This window comes from Rousettus aegyptiacus, unplaced genomic scaffold, assembly GCF_014176215.1.
Source record: "Rousettus aegyptiacus isolate mRouAeg1 unplaced genomic scaffold, mRouAeg1.p scaffold_m13_p_12, whole genome shotgun sequence".
Lineage (NCBI taxonomy): Eukaryota > Metazoa > Chordata > Mammalia > Chiroptera > Pteropodidae > Rousettus > Rousettus aegyptiacus.
Genome location: NW_023416287.1, coordinates 42,592,119 through 42,610,761, shown reverse-complemented (window position 1 = coordinate 42,610,761; position 18,643 = coordinate 42,592,119). Strand labels below are relative to the sequence as shown.

Below are 18,643 nucleotides of genomic sequence, written 5' to 3'. Positions count from 1 at the left end.
TTTTTATTATAAGAATAAATAACACATAAAGTAACCTGAGAGAGAAAAATATAATTCACACACACCCACACACTAAAGTATGTGAGTTCACCCTCTCAAGAATTATGGAAATCATGCGATCTTTTGGTATCTCCCCTAACTTTTGTCAGAATGGTTATCCCATTTAAAAGTCTCTGTAACTCATAGTATGGTATTTATCAGTTGGTAATAGTACCTTGTATTCATATAATGGCTCTTTAACATTGTCTTTCATTTGTTTCTGGTCATAGCCCTGTGAGTTAGACATGGTAGATAATGCAGCTCTCATTTATGTGAGGAGATTGATTTGGAGGAGGTAAGTAACTGCCTTGAAAAGAAAGGCAGATTTATATACCTGGCCATTGGTGTGACACTGAAGACCACGTGGGCAGATAGCTACTGCCCCCAACAGATATTTGTGGTGTTCTTTTCCCCCACTGATGGAGAGGTGAGTATGGAAGCCTGGCTTTGAGGGCTGGCTGTAAGGGGCTCTGGCATTAACCAGCCAGATCTAAGCTCACCTTGAAATCAGAAGAGTAGTGAACAGGATGTTAGCAAATGAACATGATCCTACTAATCAGGTTTACAGTAAACTGGCAGAACTGAACTTCCGTTTTTGCCGGCAGTCATGTGGCCTGAGCTTGGCTAATAGAGGGGGAGGAGATCAGAGCCTTCTGGAAAACCAGCATGGCATTTCCCAATCGTTGCATCACTCCTTGGAACAGAGGTTAGTTTGTAGGGCACTGGCTGGGCACCTGTGGCTCCTTGACCTGGACTGCGTCTCTACCACACGTGAGAGCTCCTCGCATGAACTGTTTATTGAACTAGGGGTGTCCTATCAACATTAAGTATTTTTTCCAACACCTCAGGCTGCAGTGACCAGCCCCAGCTGCACATTAAAGCCACCTAGGGAGCCTTGAAAATGTTGGGGCCTATTAGCAAGGTCCCTGGGGATGGCCTGGAAACACCAACATGTGGCTGGGCTTGGGACTATGGGCAAGAAGTGCCTACTTCAGACTGTTCACAGGGAATCACTCTGTAACTGTGAGATCATATCTGTGTAGTGATCGTCTTATTTTTATATACTCCGACAATCACATTCTTTTTGAGGGAAGTAGAAACCTCAGCTTTGATGAGTGAGAGTCCACCTCAGCAGAGGGTTGTGTAAGCCACAGCAAACCAGACCCTCCCCTGATTTTGACTCTACAGGCACCAAGTGTAATGTCCATAAATCTGTTTTTGTGCAGTCAGCTGCTTGGATCAGCATGTTCGGAAGTCCCCAGAGAGTGTCGCTTTGATCTGGGAGCGAGACGAGCCTGGAACTGAAGTGAGGATCACCTACAGGTACCATGTGTCCCCTGACAGCAGACGTCTAAGCGTGCCACACAGTCTCCTGGGCCTCCACTTCTCTGTTTGCATTAGACACCTCTGCTGGTTATTCCCAGGAGCAGAATCACCCAGCTTAGAAGAGATGTGGCCTTCCTGTTGACTTGGCAATACTTGGTGTCTTCAGATTCCCATAGAAGGAACTCGGTCCTTGGGAACAACTATGATGAATGTTCAAAGCATAGGGGAGGCTGTTCGCCACAGTCCTTTCAGCATTTGTCCGGTCCTGCTTAGGGGTCGCTTGAGTATCAGGGAACATGATGCAGCTTTGAGAAAGTTCTCTCATCCCAGGAAAAGTAAACATGCATGCAGGCTGAATAAAATACATGCTGGCATAATGAAAGTCAGCCAACTCAGCCTCTTACTCCTAGTGTGCTTATGAGAGTGGGACAAAAAATAAAATCAAGTCTTTTAAAAAGGGGATACACCTAACATTCATATTCTTTGATTTCTTAAACAAATTCTTGACATAGATTATGTGCCAAGCACCCTTCTGGATGTCATGTGTGTGTTGGGAGTTTGAATGATCCCAGTGTCCAGGAACAGTAACTCCAGGCCTCCCGAGGGTGCCGCCTCCTGCAGGGATGGCAGTGCTTGGGGTCTCTGTGGCCAATCACTGCAGGGCATTGGGTCTTCCTTCCCTGGTGGTAAAACTCCCTTTGCTAAAGCCTTATGTTCCCTTTATAGCATTATCTCAGACCCACTATGAACCTAAGTAGTGTGTCCTTTGTCTTTATCCCCACTCCCCATCGAAGAGTCATGAGCATGATTATGCTCTTGGTGGGTAGCTACTGCTTTTCTTGTCTGATCATTCAACATGTTTCATTGTGTGACACTGTATCAGTCAGGACAGGCTGGGTTTGTTGCAGTAACAAACAGTCCCAAAATGCATAGCCGAGTGTGGCTGGGTGGCTACCTTAGATTGTACTAGTTACAGAAAGCCTCTCTGAGGAGGTAGAATTTAAGCCAAGGTCCTATTGATGAGAGGAAGCAGCTGTGAGAAGAAGGGGGGACCCTGAGGAGGAATGAGTGTAGGTAACCTGGGAACGGAGAGAAGGTGTATGTGGCTGGGGTGATGGGAGTGAGGATATGTGGTAGGAAGAGTGTTTGGTGAAGCAGGTTCAGACCTAGGGGCCTGAGAACAGCAGTTCCTCCCCTGCCACTTGGGTGACTGGGTGTTCACAGGGCCCCCCTAGTTTCCTGTTTATTTCCCGAACTCAGGTTTTATCACAGACCAAAGTCACCAAAGATGGTAAAACTACTCAGGTTGACTTTTGGGAACAGCAAAGTAACATTCCTTAATCTGCTGTGGCTTCCAGTGGGCAGGACCCTACTTGTCCTCCCCTCTTTTTACCAACACCCTCAGCTGTCACAATCTATCATGAATTTACCAGCCAGGCACTGATGTGTCTCCTGCCAGCTGAGTCTAGGGCCCATGCGGATACACTTCAGGCCCTACCCAGATAACTGAGGCACCGCAGGACCCCTGTGCACCCTGGAGTTGGGGAAGTGCTACTTTAATAAACAAAGTGGCTCCACTGTTTTTTACTATTATTGGTCCAAGTTGATTTATGTGTGATTCTTTAGTAAAAAATTAAGACTCTATGGGTGGGGATAGAGAAGCTAACTAATTGAATGCTGGAGGTAAAGTGGGTCCAGCCAGGGACTGCTTTCCTTCCATCACTGCCACAGGGGTGCCCAGACCCTGAGGATGGGTTGGTGGGGTGGGTGATGGTGACTTCCCCTTGGCTGGGCATTGCCCGTACACACAATGAGTGAGTGTTCAGCAGTCTGAGAGCTGGGCTCAGGCTGGCCCATTGAGATGTGTGATTAATTGTAAACCATGGGCGAATTTTCAGGACTACAGCCAGCAAGTTAAAGCTGAGAACCACTTCCGTTTCATTGCACCACAGTGGCTCTGGGCAAGGTACAAACTTATGAGTACAGGCAAAGTATTTATTATTTTCTCCCCCAAAATCTACAGACTTCAACCAGAACAGTTTTACAGACTTCAGGCAGTCTTAGCACCAGATGACTATTACTGTTTCCTGTGAAAGAGAAGTATGTGTACAGGTTGTCTGTAATTGCAGCTAGTTAATTATTTTCCTGGTTCTTTTAGGTTTTGACATGAGATTTTCTCCCTCTCCTCCCAGAGGAAAGCTATCTAGACATTGGTGCTGGCTGTCCAGTTTAGTGGCATACAAACTGCCACTAATATAAAATGCTTTCCAGTGTCTCACGCAGTGGCGCCCAGGGTGTCCCAGGACAAGCACGAGCCCAAGCCCAATCCCAAGCTCCAGACACAGAGCCTGAGCCTTTTATGGAAACCCTGTGGGAATGTGGTTCTCAAAAGCTGGGGTGCTTGTGGCAGTGCAGTTTCCTGGGGACAGTGCCTACCTTTTCTGTCTGAAACTTGGGGTGACATGTCTCATTCCTCAGGTGCCCACAGCCTCTTATTCCTGGGTCTTCTAAATTCTTTTGATGAGGCACATTTCTGAGGAATCATTGTAGAGTTTGTAACATGAACCAACAACTCTTGCCCCAACAACCACTTGTAATACTTCCATCCCACTCACAAGAATTGCTACTCTTTGCTGTATGTCTATGCAGATGCATGCCCTCAAGGGTACATAAATACATGCGAATACCATATGTACCTGCACACATACATATTAAACATGTTCATTCTTCAGGCACGTTTCTACAACCTGCTCTTAGTGTTCAAGGATCTGTCTTGGAAATACTCTCCAGGTGGCAGGCATGGCCCTGTCTCCTGCTCTGTTAGTCTTGCTGGTAATTTCTTAGCCATTGCCTGTGGCTGGACTCTCAGGTTGCCTGCAAGTGTTCACTGTTCTGAATACCAGCATGTATTTGTAACCTTACCTCCCTCAGGTTGGGGAGGCCCCATGTCCTCATCCTGTTCCCATCTCTCTTGTGCCATCAGGTCCTTTGTTCTGTGCCAGACAGGCTGAGGCTGTGGGCAAGGGGTTCCTCAGCAGTGCAGGTGGGCCTTGTGCTGTTGCTGGCCCCCTGGCTCTGGGAGGAGAACCTTATTGGCTGAGGTGTTTCCAGACTTCCGACTTCTGAAGAACAGCGCTCACTTCCTAATGGGAAGTGACGGGGCAGGAACAGCACTTTGCTTGGTAGCGATCAGCCTGAAATAGTCTATACGATTTCCCAGGGAAGAGAGCAGCCTGTGACCTAAGGCTGGAGCCACAGCCAGAGGGCCTCCCTCGTCTAATTTCAGATGTGTGTCCAGGACTGGCCTGAGGAAGCTGGTCTCTTCCAGTGAACCAGCAGAACTGCAAACCTTGGGCCCTTCTTGCACCACTGGAGACTGGGCCTGCAGGTGTGAGGCCTTCCAAGGCAGAGGCTGCTGAGATTAGGTGGGCCCAGATAACCTGAGCGTTTCCCCCAAGGCTCTGTGGCCAGATAGCACCTTTGGTGTTTTTCCTTCCAACTGTCCACATGAGCTTCTCCAGCATGGTTGCCTGTTCTATAACGTTGTCCTTCACATGCAGTTCAAGTTGGCAGATTCCAGAGACCCTGAGGAACGGGGATGTAGAGAATCATAAATCCTTTCCTTTAGGAAGGTCATAGTGGGTCTCAGGTAGATTCATGAAGTCAAGACCACTGCCTGCCTAGATCCTGGAGTCTGGGCCAGGAATTTCCAAGCTGGAGCTGGACACAGGGCATGGAATACAGCAAACTGTAGCCCTGTGGCTGGTCATGGGTGTCCCTGTGTGCCGGGCCTTCAGCCCATGGTGCTCGTGTAGGTGCTTGGAAACGGGAGAGAGCACACTATGGTTGCCATGCTGAGAGTATTTACCAAAGTTCTTAACCAGTTCATCTTTGCCTGAAGTTCTTAAAGAAGGGTCTGAATTTGAACCTGAATGTGACCTTTTTAATTAAGCTGTCACAGGATTTAACCCTGGCCAGTAGTGTGGACCTCAACATCCCCATCTGTCTAACCACAGATTAGAAGAGACCAGTGCTGTTCCAACACTAGTGGGCATGGGGCAGCATACGGTGTCATGCCCAGTATTGTAAAATGCAGAGCAGCAGAGCTGAGCATCAGTATTGCACCAGGAAGGTCAGGTGTCATCTTGCATGTGCCCCCCACATGAGCCGAGTGTAGTTTTCACTGTGGTCGAGCCCCTCGAGGGGGGATTTCTGTGGTGGTTCCATCTGGGCCTTCTTATTGGCGGGGGTATGCACAGTCAGGAGCCCCTGTTCAGAGGAGCATGGGAGATGTCAGCCCCTCCCCCCCATCCTGCCTGCCTCAGAGCTCAGGTAGGTGGCGAGGGGATGGCTTTCTCCCTGGGTTTGCTGGGCCAGCATTGGGTATCATTGAGACTTGCAGCCTAGTGCCTGATATAAAGGGCCTGTAAGGAATACCAGATGGGGCCTGGCCCTCTGTCTGAGGCAACTAGATCAGTACACAGAGGTGGAAGGAGCTGGGCAGGCCTGTAGACTGGAGACACCTCCCTCAGAGGCTTGTTTGTGTCCTTGGCCCTGGGTGTCTTCAAACTCAGCCACTTATTAAGGTCACACAAATGGCAAGTCTCTGTGGGTGCCAGCTATAGGAAGCAGGAAGTCTCATCATGGACATCCATTGAGAAGGCTCTGAGGAACTCCTGTGGAGGGTTGGGTTTTGAGAGGCAGAAGAGTAGGACATGATGATGCTTAGAAAATCCAACATCCTTGGCCCCTGTGCAGCCGCACCCTGCCCCAGGCCTATCTGCTCTTTGCTCAGCATGTAGGCACCATACTGGTTTCAGGGTGGCTCTCTATGGGCCAAACTTCCATCTCAGAACCTATTACCTTACCTACAATGCTCACAGGAATAGTATCCTTCATGGTTTCACAATCACCCCTCAACGAGGCTCTTCAGCATACCAGCTCAGTTTAACCATTTGCTACTCGAGCTCACATCCTCCTTTTGTGATATTGTCTATTATGCCAGACTTCTTCACGGGGCCTCCCTGAGGCAAAGCTAAGTCAGACCACGGGTAACTGGGCTCTTGTGATGGTCAACTTCATAAATCCTGCGCCCTGTGTAATTATGACACTGTTGTTGTATATGGGTCCCTATTTCAAGACAACTGGGAATGATGCTCTCTCAGTGTCCCCCATGCCCCCGACCAAAATCCAGTTCTGCAGGCAGAGACATCCACGGTTCTGCTCTGGCTCTTCTCAAGTCAACGTTCTCTAATTATGTTGTCCTAATGATCCATACATCCCCCTTCTCTCAGATGACGCAGTCTCTGCATTCTCCTCTGATCATCACATGCTTGGGTCACAGCAGGCACTGAGGTTACACAGCCAGCAGTAGGAGAAGATGAGACCGTCTGCCTCTTTGTGAATGTCAGACATCCGCAGAGAAACACCATGGGCATGTTCTTCCCTTTTGCACCTCAGCAGCTGCTCTTCAGGGGGTACCCACCCAAGATGGCAAGGCGCACTTTGGTTTCTGTTTGTGTAGAGGCAGAGGGAGCAATGACAGGTGGGCACACTGGAGGGTGAGGCGGCCAGCGTGGAGGAGGTGGAAGGCCTGTGCTCCATGCTCACTCTGTCCCCTGGCTTTGTGTGACCTTGGGCATGTCATTCCACCTTCTGACCCTCAGTTTTCTCATCTGCAAGATGGAAACACACTTCTCCATTAGGTAGCTGAGCATTAGCAGGATATGGCGGATGAAAGCCCAGAACAGTGTCTGGGAGAATGAGGGTCCATTTTAGCTGTATGTTGGAGCCAGTTGAAGGGAGGTCAGCAGAGGAAGGGCGTGGGATGGTCCTGTGGCTGTTGGGGAGGGTGGGACGGCATTTTCAGGGTGAGGACTTCACCGTAGGATAACAATCTCTTGTCAGCTAACAGGCAGCACCTCCCCCTTATCATGTGCCTGACCCTTGTACTTTGCTCTTCTCTTTATCCTCAAAATAATTAGTGAGCAAACTCCTTTATTAAAATATTGGGGCAGTTAAAGGGAAGGATCATTAACGGGCATAATGAGGTTGATAGGTAGGTGGAGTGGTTGACCACCTGTCACGCAGGGCAAAGTTGGTTTGTTCAGTGGGCTCCCCGGGGTGGGTATGGGGAGGGTGGAGAGGTCAGTGGCTCCTGGGCTTCTGGGCAGTGTTCTGGCTTCCCAGCTAAGAGAAATCTGCCTGCTGGCTCCCCGAATCTTATAGAAACCCTGTGTTACTTGGATCATGTTGTTTTAAAGACTTTGCTTAAGACCTTGGCTCCTGATGTTGAGCTGTGATGTGTTTTGAACCTTTTTATACATGACCACTAATTTTCCTTTGTCCTTCTTTTGGGTAAGCCAAGGCTCCTTAATTTCACATTTTAAAATGGCCACATCTTGGGACTGCAGCAGGAATGACCCACACTGAGAGAGTCTATTTGTCCAGACAAACCTCCTCAATGGGGACTTCCTGAGCATAGTGGCAGAGGCTTACTTGGAGCATACCTAAGCGACCACCTCCCTTGGAGCTGTATCCCTGCTTTTGTGAACCCCCTTTTGCCATCAGGAGGTGTCAGGAGGTTGTTGGGTTGTGGGGTGAAGGGGCACAGCCTTATGAGGGGAAGATGCAGGCTCTAGGGGTGCTGGTGGGGGCTGACACTGGCTTTTGGAGTAGGGGGTGGGATTGCTTGGCGTCTGGGGCTTCCGGGCTCAGGCTTCACTGCCACTGGTGCTTGGAGCTGTCTTCTAGGATGGTGCTTTGTTGTTCCTGTGTGTGTTTCCCCTTCTGCTTTGAGACAGCAGGGTAAGCCTGACTCACAGCTTTGCTGTGGGCAACACTGTGGGGTCATGCTGCCCTGCCTGGCATCTGGTCGCCATCAGGACCTGCCTGGGACAAAGGGAGCCAGGAATGACTCCTGGTAAAATTGTGGTAACAATCCTGCAGTCAGTCCTCTATCTTCCTGCAGTCATGGCTGACCCTGTTGCCTGGGGATAGCCCCTGGCTGACTGGGCAGAAGCTCACATTGTTGATCTTAGCTCATATTAATGAACAGGGTTTTGAAGCCCAAGATCTGATACCCAATGAACTTCAGGAGCTCTCAAGCTTATGCAGCTGGAAAGGCCAGAAGTAGCATTTGAACTTAGCTTTGCTTGGTTCTTTGGTTGTGCTGCGCAACCTGAGTCTTCTATCCCCATCCAAGGGAGGAAGTGATGGGACCAATGGGGCCCCCACTGCCTGCAGCACTAATTCGATGACAGGACCAGAGGCCTGAGTGCAGAGAGTGTGCCCTCTCACTGACCAGAGCACTGCGTTCCAGACGTTGAACCCCGCCTCTCCTCCACCACACCAGATACACATTAAATGTTAACACCAGCTGGGGAGGAGGAGGCTCGTCAATGCCAGGGGCTCCAGGTGGCCTAGAGGAGGGATAAGGATCAGCTGCAAGAGGGAGGCCGGGCCAAGGGCTGTGGAGTCCTGGTGTGATTGTGGGACAGTGAGGAGTAGAGAGCGCACATGCTCGAGGGGCCCTGCGGGCCTTGGGGGTGCCTTGAGGCGAGGGGTAATTACTGTGGATACCAGAGGACAGGGTAATAGGTGGATGGTGGATTCTTCTCAGGATAGGTGCTTCCCTGTCTGGGGCTCCCTCATCATTCTTGGCCGTCCTTGTGGCTGTCTTAGACCTCATCTGATGTAGTAACACCAGTGGGTTCGGGTGGGTGAAAGGCTTGACAATTTCCTTTCAGCGAATCTAGTTTAAACTTCCTTTTAGAAGCAAGGTTTCTGGGCCATTGGCAGATGGGATTTGCATGCTCCCTGTGTGGGCTGACACAGCGGTCTTTCTTCCTGCTGGTTCTGCTTGGAAGGGGACTTGGAGGAAAAGCCTTGACCGAGTTGACGCAGGGCAGGCATGGAATTTAGAAGAGGGCTCATGGCGTCTTACACATGTAAACATCTTCATAGTTCCGCATGGTCTCCCAACATGCCAGAGCTTTAGTGGTGTCACTTTGGTGGGATCTGAAGCAGTGATTTTTTGCCCAAGTGTGCTTGAATTTCCTGAGGAGGTTTCTAACAGCAAAGCACCCAAACCCTGCTTGGGCTTTGCAGGCAGGATCTCTCGGTGGGGCCTGGGAATCTGTATTTGAAAATGCAGTTCTGGTAATATGGCGAGTATATCCATCAGGATTCAGTTGCAGGAAAGGAAAGTCACTTCCACTCTTTTAAGCAGAAAGGGGGTTTTTACCAGGTGCTTATAAAGCCACTAGACATGGTGGAGCAGCCTCTGGGCAAACTCCAGCCCTCACCTCTGGCACAGCCAAAATGGACTCAGGAGACCCACTGAAACTGCAGAGCTTTCAAGTACCTTGCTCTGGCTGTGGTCCAGGGGTCGGGAAACCATGATTATTGCCATTTCATCTGCTTCTCATCACCCTCACAGCTAGTGGAACTTCTCCAGAAAAAGCCCCGCATGCAGCTGCTCCCTCATGCAGCTACCTGGTGCAACCTGAATCACACACAGAAGTCTAGTTGTGAAGCTTCTGAGGTGGATGATGCAGGGAGTCTGGCCTGGACACTGAGTGAGAGAATTCCACGGTGACTGCAGGCAGGACTAGTCCAGAATGGGCTTGTGCACCCTGATTCCAGTTAATGCCTGGAGTGGTTGACTATTACAGTGTAGGGCCTGGACCTATATCTACTCAGATCCCAGGCTGTTTGGGTGAGGCCTGGTGGCTCCTTCCCAGTGCAGGTGACCAGAACTTCTAAATCACTTCAATATGTACCAAGCTATTCAAGTTCTGCTCTAATAGGCTCTGGTTTTCGCTCTGTAACTTAGTGCTTCCATCAGGGTGGGCTCATCACAATGTGCATTCACTGTAGATTCACTGGCCATTTTCCAAAAGGATAGTGGTCTAGCATTGTAAACCCATTATTTTTCTAAACTTTACAATTAAATTGTGAACGGTTTTTCAGTCTAATGTTTCACATGAAGAGGTCATTGGCATGTTAGCAGCAAGTACAAATAGGGGGGCACTTTTGTGGAACTGCAAAAATGGTGCCCCTTCCAAAGGGGTGTGAGGCCTGGCATGAACTCCAGACTCCTGGGGCTAGTGCCTTGGAACATAGCTGAGCTGCACAGCCATCTACAGTGGCCCTGGTGACAGGGCTGTCACTGAGTATATCTGAGAGTGCTTTCTGCCTGACTCGGGCCACAGGAGTGGAGCCTGTGGAAGCTCAAGTTTTGAACTTACACAGAACTCAGTGCCTTGAACCCAGAGTCAGGAGGACTATGTCCTGAAAAAAAAGGTGACTTATTACGTAAATGTCTAATCACTATGTAGTACACCTGAAACTAATATAGTGTATGTCAGCTGTAATTGAAAAATAAATTTGAAAAAAAAGGAGGTGACTTGGAGTGGAATAAAAGAGGCATGCACTTTGTTCCTTCCAAGTGAACAGCTTTCATTTTTATTAGCAATTATTTACTTATTAAATAAAGTGAATTAAATAATTAACAATGATTGTTTTTATGAAAGAAAAAATTAGTTGAAATGACCTTTAAGGACATTCTCAATGGGAGGTCACAGGATGCTAAAGGTACATGGAGTGGGGTCTGGTGTCTCGGAGGCATCTCCTCCCAACTCCTGGCTCAGTGATTCAGTAAGTCATGTTGGTATCTGGAAATCCACCGTGGTGGGAATATTTACCCTACAACAATTGGCAAATGCTAAAAATCAGGACTTTCTTCCCTGAGAAAACTTGTTAAACATTTACTGTCATAACAATGGTATACATGAGCCATTCTTTTTAGCAGTTTCATATTTCTCCAAGCTGCTACCAGCAGGCTAATAAGAAAGAAACCTGGGCCCAAAGCTGTCACACCGAATTTTTGTGCCCTCTGGATTCTTACCTGTGTGGCTGTGACTGCCAGAGCAAACTGGCCTCACTTACTTTCTTCCCAGTGTTACCTTGGAATGCTCTGTGGATTCACCATGAAGCCTGAGAAATAGAACTACCCCACCTGTGTCTGGTCTGAAACTTTCCGTATGAATCCACCTGCTGTGTGTTTTATTGTTGCTGTTGTGGCCCAGTGGACTTGTGTGGAACAATGAAGAAAGACCCACAAGATCATATGTAGGCATGTAAACCTGGAGCAGAACCTGAACAACATCTTGTGGGTTTTTTTTTTTTTTTTTAACCACAAGGAAAAGTGCACATTTTAGAAATTTAAAACCTATATCCTCTCCCAAATTCCACCAGGGAATGGCTGTCACTTCTGTGGCTTCCTCGGGAGGTAAGCAAGCTTGCTGGCTGCTGGGTAAACGTCCTGCCAGGATACCAGCTGTTTTGGGGGTTGGGATCCAGATTGGAGTCCACTACTGTGTCTTGTCTGGGCTGCCAGCAGGAGCCTCTGGGGCTCTTAGTGCATGGGTGCCTGGCTCCTTCAGTGATACAAGCTGGGCTTTGGGCCTGGAAAGGAAAGAACTTCTTTTTGGGAGACAAGACTCTTGCTGAAGGCCAAGTGCTGAGGTCTGAAGGGAAATGGTTGAGGGGGAAATTAGGTGTTGCTTAGGGAATAAGAGCTTTTCTGAAGTCTTACCTTCACTTCCATTTCACAAGGCTTATATGGAGGCCAGTGACATGCTGGGCTGTGTCAGAGTAAGAGACAAAGACTTGGGATGTGGTATTTGATCTGGATGTCCCTAGAGACATATCCTAGAGCAGGTGGTCTTGAGTGTGGAGCCAAACACTGAATCATGAAGGAAAAGGCCACCTTCACCCCCAATCCCTCTCTCTCCCCCATTCTCCTTCCTGATTATGAGGAAGACTCCATATAACTACTGTGAGCAGGCTTTTAACACTTCTCCCAATTTCCCTTTTGAATAGGGTTAGCCTCAGGTTCAGAGCCTTGTTTATTCTTAAAATATTTTACATAAAAATTAACCAATCTTACCAAAATGTTACATAAATAACAAGAGAGTTGGCAGATGGCAAAAATCATGAAATCCAGGCACTTTTGCAATAAAAAGCTGCTCTGACGCTGAGGGTTACAGAGGAAGTGGTTAAGACAAGACTCTTGGAGCCAGGCCTCACCCTTTCAGTTGAATAGCTGTGAGAAAGTCACTTAAGTGCTGTGTGCCTCAGTTTCCTCATCTAGAAAATAGAGGGTGAGGGTAAAGGTAGCGCATGGCCCACAGGCTATTCCGAGGGTTAAATGGGCACAGGACATAAACTTAATACCTGATTTTGTTGTCATTTCATGGGGAAGAATGTAAGTGGGGGCAGGGTAGTTAGGCAGAAGGAAGGTGTTCTGGATAGTATGTGGGGAAGGAATCAGCCCCCTCAGTCCTGAGGAGATAGGAGATGGCCTGATGGTGGCCATGGCTGGCCTAGAGACGAGGTTTCTTGTGCTCACAGTGGTGGCAAGTGTGGCTGGAAGAGGTGGGGTTACTGGTGGAGACTGTGGGATGATACGGTGGGTGATAGATGGGTGGAGTGAGAAGAGCATGGCAGTGGGGAACTGCTTTGCCCCCAGCCTCTCAGAACCACAGGCTGAGTGCCTGGAACCAGCAGGTTGGTAGCAGCCCTGATTGTAGATGATGCACCCTTCTCAGATCTACCCCGCACCCCAAGGTGAGGACTTCCCATTAACATTTGCCACAGGGACACAGCAGATGGGCTATGCAGGTGAGGGCTTCATGGATGACATTCAGATATACTTGTGAGGCTCATTTATTCTGAGCCAATTACATGGATACTCATAACTTACAAAAAGCAAACTGGCATTTACATTCTCTTTACTGAGAAGAGGCACTTGAGGTGTCCATCTTCTATTAAAGTAGAACCAATTTTCACTAAATTTCTTTATCTGCCAATGTTTGCAATAATTGTGCCTAGGACTTCATATTTAGTGCTTTTCTTAAGTCTGTTCCAGCCACTATAACAAAACGCCACAGACTGGGGGCTTATAAACAACAGAAACTTATTTCTCACAGTTACGGATCTGGAAGTCTGAGATCAGGGCACCAGCATGGTGACATTCTGTTGAGGTTTCCTCCTCCTGGATCATAGCATAGCCAGCATCTTCTCGCTGTGTCCTCACATGGTAGAAGCAGCAAGGGATCTCTGGGGGTCTGTTTTATAAGGGCACTGATCCCCTTCATGAGGGCCCCACCCTCATACCTGATCACCCCCCCCCCCCAAAGGCTCCATTTCCTAATGCCATCATGTTTGGGGTTAAAATTTCCACATGTAAATTTGGGGGGACACAACCATTCATACCATAACAGTCCCCACAACCACTTTGGTAATGGGTCCTATCCATTAGGCCATTCTATAGATAAGACAATCAAGGCCCCAGGTGTATGGCAGCTGGAGTAGGAACCATCTCTGATCAAGTATTGTTTGGCCTCCAGTGACACATTCCCCTGAGATAAAATCTGAGTCTACTACTTTCCACAGAGTATAGCAAAGCTTCAAGGAAAATAAATTTATTTTCTGCAGAAAAATTAAGAAAACACATAGCTTTAGAGATCCCAAATTCAGTGGCTGGACTAGTGTTATCAGTGGTAGTTAAGCTCTTATGTCCTGTGAACCCTAAGTATGTATGGGGCCTTCCTTGGAAAATAACAGCTTTCAGAATTTTTCCGGTTAAGTGTAGCAACTGCTTTATATTTCACTGCAGCTTCTCTTTGCTATAGGTCACAAAATCAAATAATGATGTATGAGGAATTTCATACTTGGTTTGTGAGCCTGTTCATAAACCTGAGCTGCGTTTCTCTCAGTGGAAGGAAGTAGCAGAGTGAGCCAATTTCATCACCATTAAATCAGATTTAGTGGCTACAGGAATGTCTGGCTCATAGGAGTCTGCTGGGGGAGGAATTTGTCCTGAGGACTGATTCTGAGATATGATTCATGGTGCTCTGTGCCCTGAGCAGCCTTCCATACTCTCCCTGTGTGAGACAGGTCCCTCTTGCTGTGTTCTGCTTTCCCAAAGCTGATCCTTTCTTTTCTCACCACCTTCGTCTTCCAAAAATAGCTTGCTGAAGAGAATATCATATTCTAGAGAAGCATACCAAGGAAAGATGAATGTTCTTTCAAGTTCTGCATGTAGAGCATGGAGTCAACCCCTCCCCTATCAGCAGCCAGTTGTGGAGAAGAGAAATAACTGTGAAATGCTTTGTGTCTGTCACAGGCCTTACATTTACATATCAACACAATTACCTGGATTTACTTCCCTTATCAGCAGAAGAAAATGAAAAGTAGCTGGGAGTTGGTTTATTATTGGAATTAGGCCTTCCCATTTGCTCTCTCAAATGGGAGTGATGTTGAGGTGATGGCCAGCCTTGCCTTTTTGTGATTTAGGAAGTTAGAAGGCATCTGCAGAGTGTACAGGTGCTCATGGCTCAAACACAGGCTTTGGTTGCCCTGGGCCTGCTGGGCTCTTGTTTCTGGCTTACTTGCTATTCTCATTCATTCAACAGATATTTGTATAACATCTTCAGTGAGCTGGGCTCAGTTCTAGACACTGGGAAGAAGGCAATAAACCTCCAAATCTCTGCCTAGGGAAATACAATAATGCAGACACATGTCTTACTTTATTTCCCCGGGCTGTCATCAGGAAATACCTGGGAAGAAAAGATACTTCCAAATAGTAACGAAGAAAAACCAGCTTTGATTTAAAGATAAATAAATAAATACCAGTGTATTTCTTCCTATGTTCTGAACTCTGTTTCCAGCTGTGTTGTTGTATCATCTGAGTTCAGGTGGGTGTCATATTGTTTACAAATACTTGTAGTCAAATTTTGTCTTTAACATTGGATGAATGTTATTCCCAGTTGATGCTTAAGAGTTGGGTATAAAAGGCCTCCTTCCTTTCCCCAAGGCCAGTCTGTATTTTACTGATATTAAGCACCATGGACATAAGGCCACATTTGTGTATTTGGGCACATGATTTGCATACGTCTACATTGAAGCCTTGGCCCTGAGGAGTCTACATTGCAGACAAACTTAAATATCTTATTCAGTTTCTGAATAACAAGTGTCATATTTCTCTTTGCATTTGGAAATGTAACTCTAATTCATTTTTGTGAGATCTTTTCTCAGAAAGTTGCACATCACTGTTCTTTGGAAAGATCCCACAGGCAAGGAGGTAGCCAATGTTTCTTGTAGCAACAGCCCAAAGCACATGTCGCTAAGTGGTTGCCCTATCTTTTTTGATTCAGAAACAGTAGCATTTTGATTTGTGGAAGTCTTTGAGAAGTCATGAATATCTAAAAACATGCTTTTGAAAAATCTTTAACTACTTGGGATAACATGATCGTTTGAATGACATTTATTTTTCAATGATTTGAAGACCTAGATTTGCTGACCATATTTTCCAGGGTATAAGTCTAGAGCAGATTGGTAATGAAAAACAAAAGTTTAAAATGAAAAAGAAAATCCAAATTTAAAAAATAATAGGTTAGCTGGAAAGATGAGTAGAAATTGAGATAGAATTAAATAGGAACAAATGGAAAGTCAGGAACATCTGCTTTTAAAAAATAATTCCCTAATTGTAATATGGTAAAGCATTGATTAAAGAGAAGCTGCTTCATGTATTGGGAAATAGGGTGGATTATTGAATTCATTGAATTCGAACCACTTGTGTCAGGGGTTAAAAAATTAATATGCACTTAATTTACATGGTTAAATAGAGTTGAGGTCCAGGATCTGAGTACTTGTATTCTGCCTTAGGCTTACACCATGGGAATGTGGAGGTCCATTTGGTAACCAGGAGGTTTCTAGAGTGTGAGTGGGGTCATGGTGGGCTGGATGAGAACCTGAGAGACCAAAGGCTTCAACAGGCACTGAGGGGTATTCAGGAATTTGAAAGGCTGTCATTGAATGACAAATTAGATTTTTTCAGGGCAGTGTAAAAGAGCTGAGCTGAGACCAAGGGGTGGAATTTGAACAGCTACAAATCTTGGTCCAATTTTAGGAAGATTTTTCTCTCTCCTAAAGTGACATAGAGGCAGCCCTGTGAGGTGGTGACTCCCTGCAGTGTGATGTTTAGGCAAAGGCTGGACTGTACCCAGGGATGTGGCAGTGAGATTTCTGAACTTTCTGACCTTAAAAGGCTCCTTTGACCTTGAGATTTATAGCCTTGGCAGAAAGGATGGGAAGGAGACCAAGCTTGGAGATTTACCTAGATCCAATTCTTTTTTTTTTCTTCTTCATTAAGTTTATTGGGGTAACATTGGTTAATACAATTATATAATTTTCAGGTGTACATTATAATTTGACATCTATTCTATTGTGTTTACCATCCAAAGTCCAGTTTCCTTCAGCTACCATATATTTGATCCCCTTTACCCACTTCACCATTCCCCTACCCTCCTATCTTTGACACCCTTTAACTGTCTACCTACCCCTTCCTCCTAAACCTCTATCTATAGTGGTTATCTAGTCTGGTAACCACTAGTCTACAGTCCATGTCCATGAGTCTCTCTTTGTTTGTCCTGTTCCTTTGTTGCTTTTAGATGTCTGTCCCACATATAAGTGATACATTTGATTTCCAACTTTTTCTGTCCGGATTATATTACTTAGCATGATTATCTCTAGGTCCATCCATGTTGTCGCAAATGACAATATTTCATCTCTTCTTATGGCTGAATAATATTCAATTGCATATATGTACCACAACTCCTTTAGTCAGTCATCTATCATAGGACACCAGTTGTTTCCATGTCCTGACCACCGTGAATAACGCTGCTATGAACATAGATGTGCAAATACCTTTTCAGATAGAGGTTTTAAGTCTTTGGGGTAAATACCCAGTAGAGGAATTGCTGGATCATATGGTAAATCAATTCTTAGTTTTTTGAGGAACCTCCATACTGTTTTCCATAGTGGCTGTACCAATTTGCAGTCCCACCAGCAGTGTATAATGGTTTCTTTTTCTCTGCACCCTCTCCAACATTTGTTATTACTTGTCCTGTTGATTATAGCTATTCTAACAGGTGTGAGATGGTAGCTCATTGTGGATTTAATTTGCATTTCCCTAATAGCTAGTGATGTTGAGCATCTTTTCATATAGTTGGTGGCCATTTGTATGTCCTCTAGGGAAAAGTATCTGTTCAGGTCTTCTGCCCATTTTTGATTGGATCGTTTGTTTTTTTCTTGTCATTGACTGTATGAGTTCTTTGTATATTTTGGATATTAGGCCCTTATCGGAGGTGTTGCTTGCAAATGTATTTTCCCATTCGAATAGTTGTCTCTTTACCTTGTCGACAATTTCTTTTGCTGAGCGGAAGCTTTGATGTAGTCCCATTCATTTATTTTTGCTTTTACTTCCCTTGCCTTTAGGGTCAAATTCATAAAATGCTCTTTAAGTCCAAGGTCCTTGTGTTTCATTCCTATGTTTTCTTCTATGCGTTTTATTGTTTCAGGTTTTATATTCAGGCCCTTAATCTATTTGGAGTTAATTTTGGTGTGTGGTGATAGACAACAGTCTAGTTTCATTCTTCTGCAGGTGGCTTTCCAGTTTTCCCAGCATCATTTATTGAAGAGGCTTTCCCTTCTCTACTGTATGTTTTTGGCTTTTTTTTTTTGTCAAAAATTATTTGCCCACATAAATATGGATTTACTTTGGGACTGTCGATTCTGTTCCACTGGTTCATGTGTCTGATTTTCTGCCAGTACCATGCTGTTTTGATTACTGTTGCTTTGTAGTATAATTTGAAGTCAGGCAGAGTGATGCCTCGAGCCTTGTTCTTTTTTCTCAGGATAGCTTTGGCAATTCAAGGTCTTTTGTGCTTGCATACAAATCTGATGATTTTTTGTTCTATTTCTGTAAAAAATGTTGATGAGATTTTGATGGGGATTGCATTAAATCTGTGTAATGCTTTAGGTAATAAGATCATTCTAACCATGTTGATTCTTCCAATCCAAGAACATAGAATATCTTTCCATTTCTTTGTATCTTCTTCGGTTTCTTTTAATAGGGTCTTATAGCTTTCATTATATAGGTCCATCGTATTTTTCGTTAAACTTATTCCTAGGTATTTTTATCTTCTTCTTGCAATTGCAAAAGGAATTATTTTTCTACTTCCTTTTCTGACACTTCATTATTAGAGTATTGGAATGCTGTGGATTTTTGAATATTGATTTTGTATCCAGAGACTGTATTTGCTTATTGTTTTTGCTTACTGTATTTGCTTATTGTTTCTAGTAGTGTACTTGTGGAGTATTTAGGGTTTTCTACATAGAGAATCATGTCATCTGCAAATAGTGACAG

At 45.8% G+C, this 18,643-nt stretch overlaps 1 protein-coding gene across 2 annotated transcripts in view; it reads left to right on the top strand.

The window, feature by feature from the left end:
- The window catches only part of ACSS1 (acyl-CoA synthetase short chain family member 1), a 64,564-nt gene that overhangs the window by 7,401 nt on the left and 38,520 nt on the right, over positions 1 to 18,643 (top strand). For both annotated transcript variants that reach the window (XM_036229765.1, XM_016124545.2), the window contains exon 2: positions 1,266 to 1,362. In XM_036229765.1, coding sequence (XP_036085658.1) covers positions 1,266 to 1,362 — 97 coding nt within the window. The remainder of the gene's footprint in view (positions 1 to 1,265; positions 1,363 to 18,643) is intronic.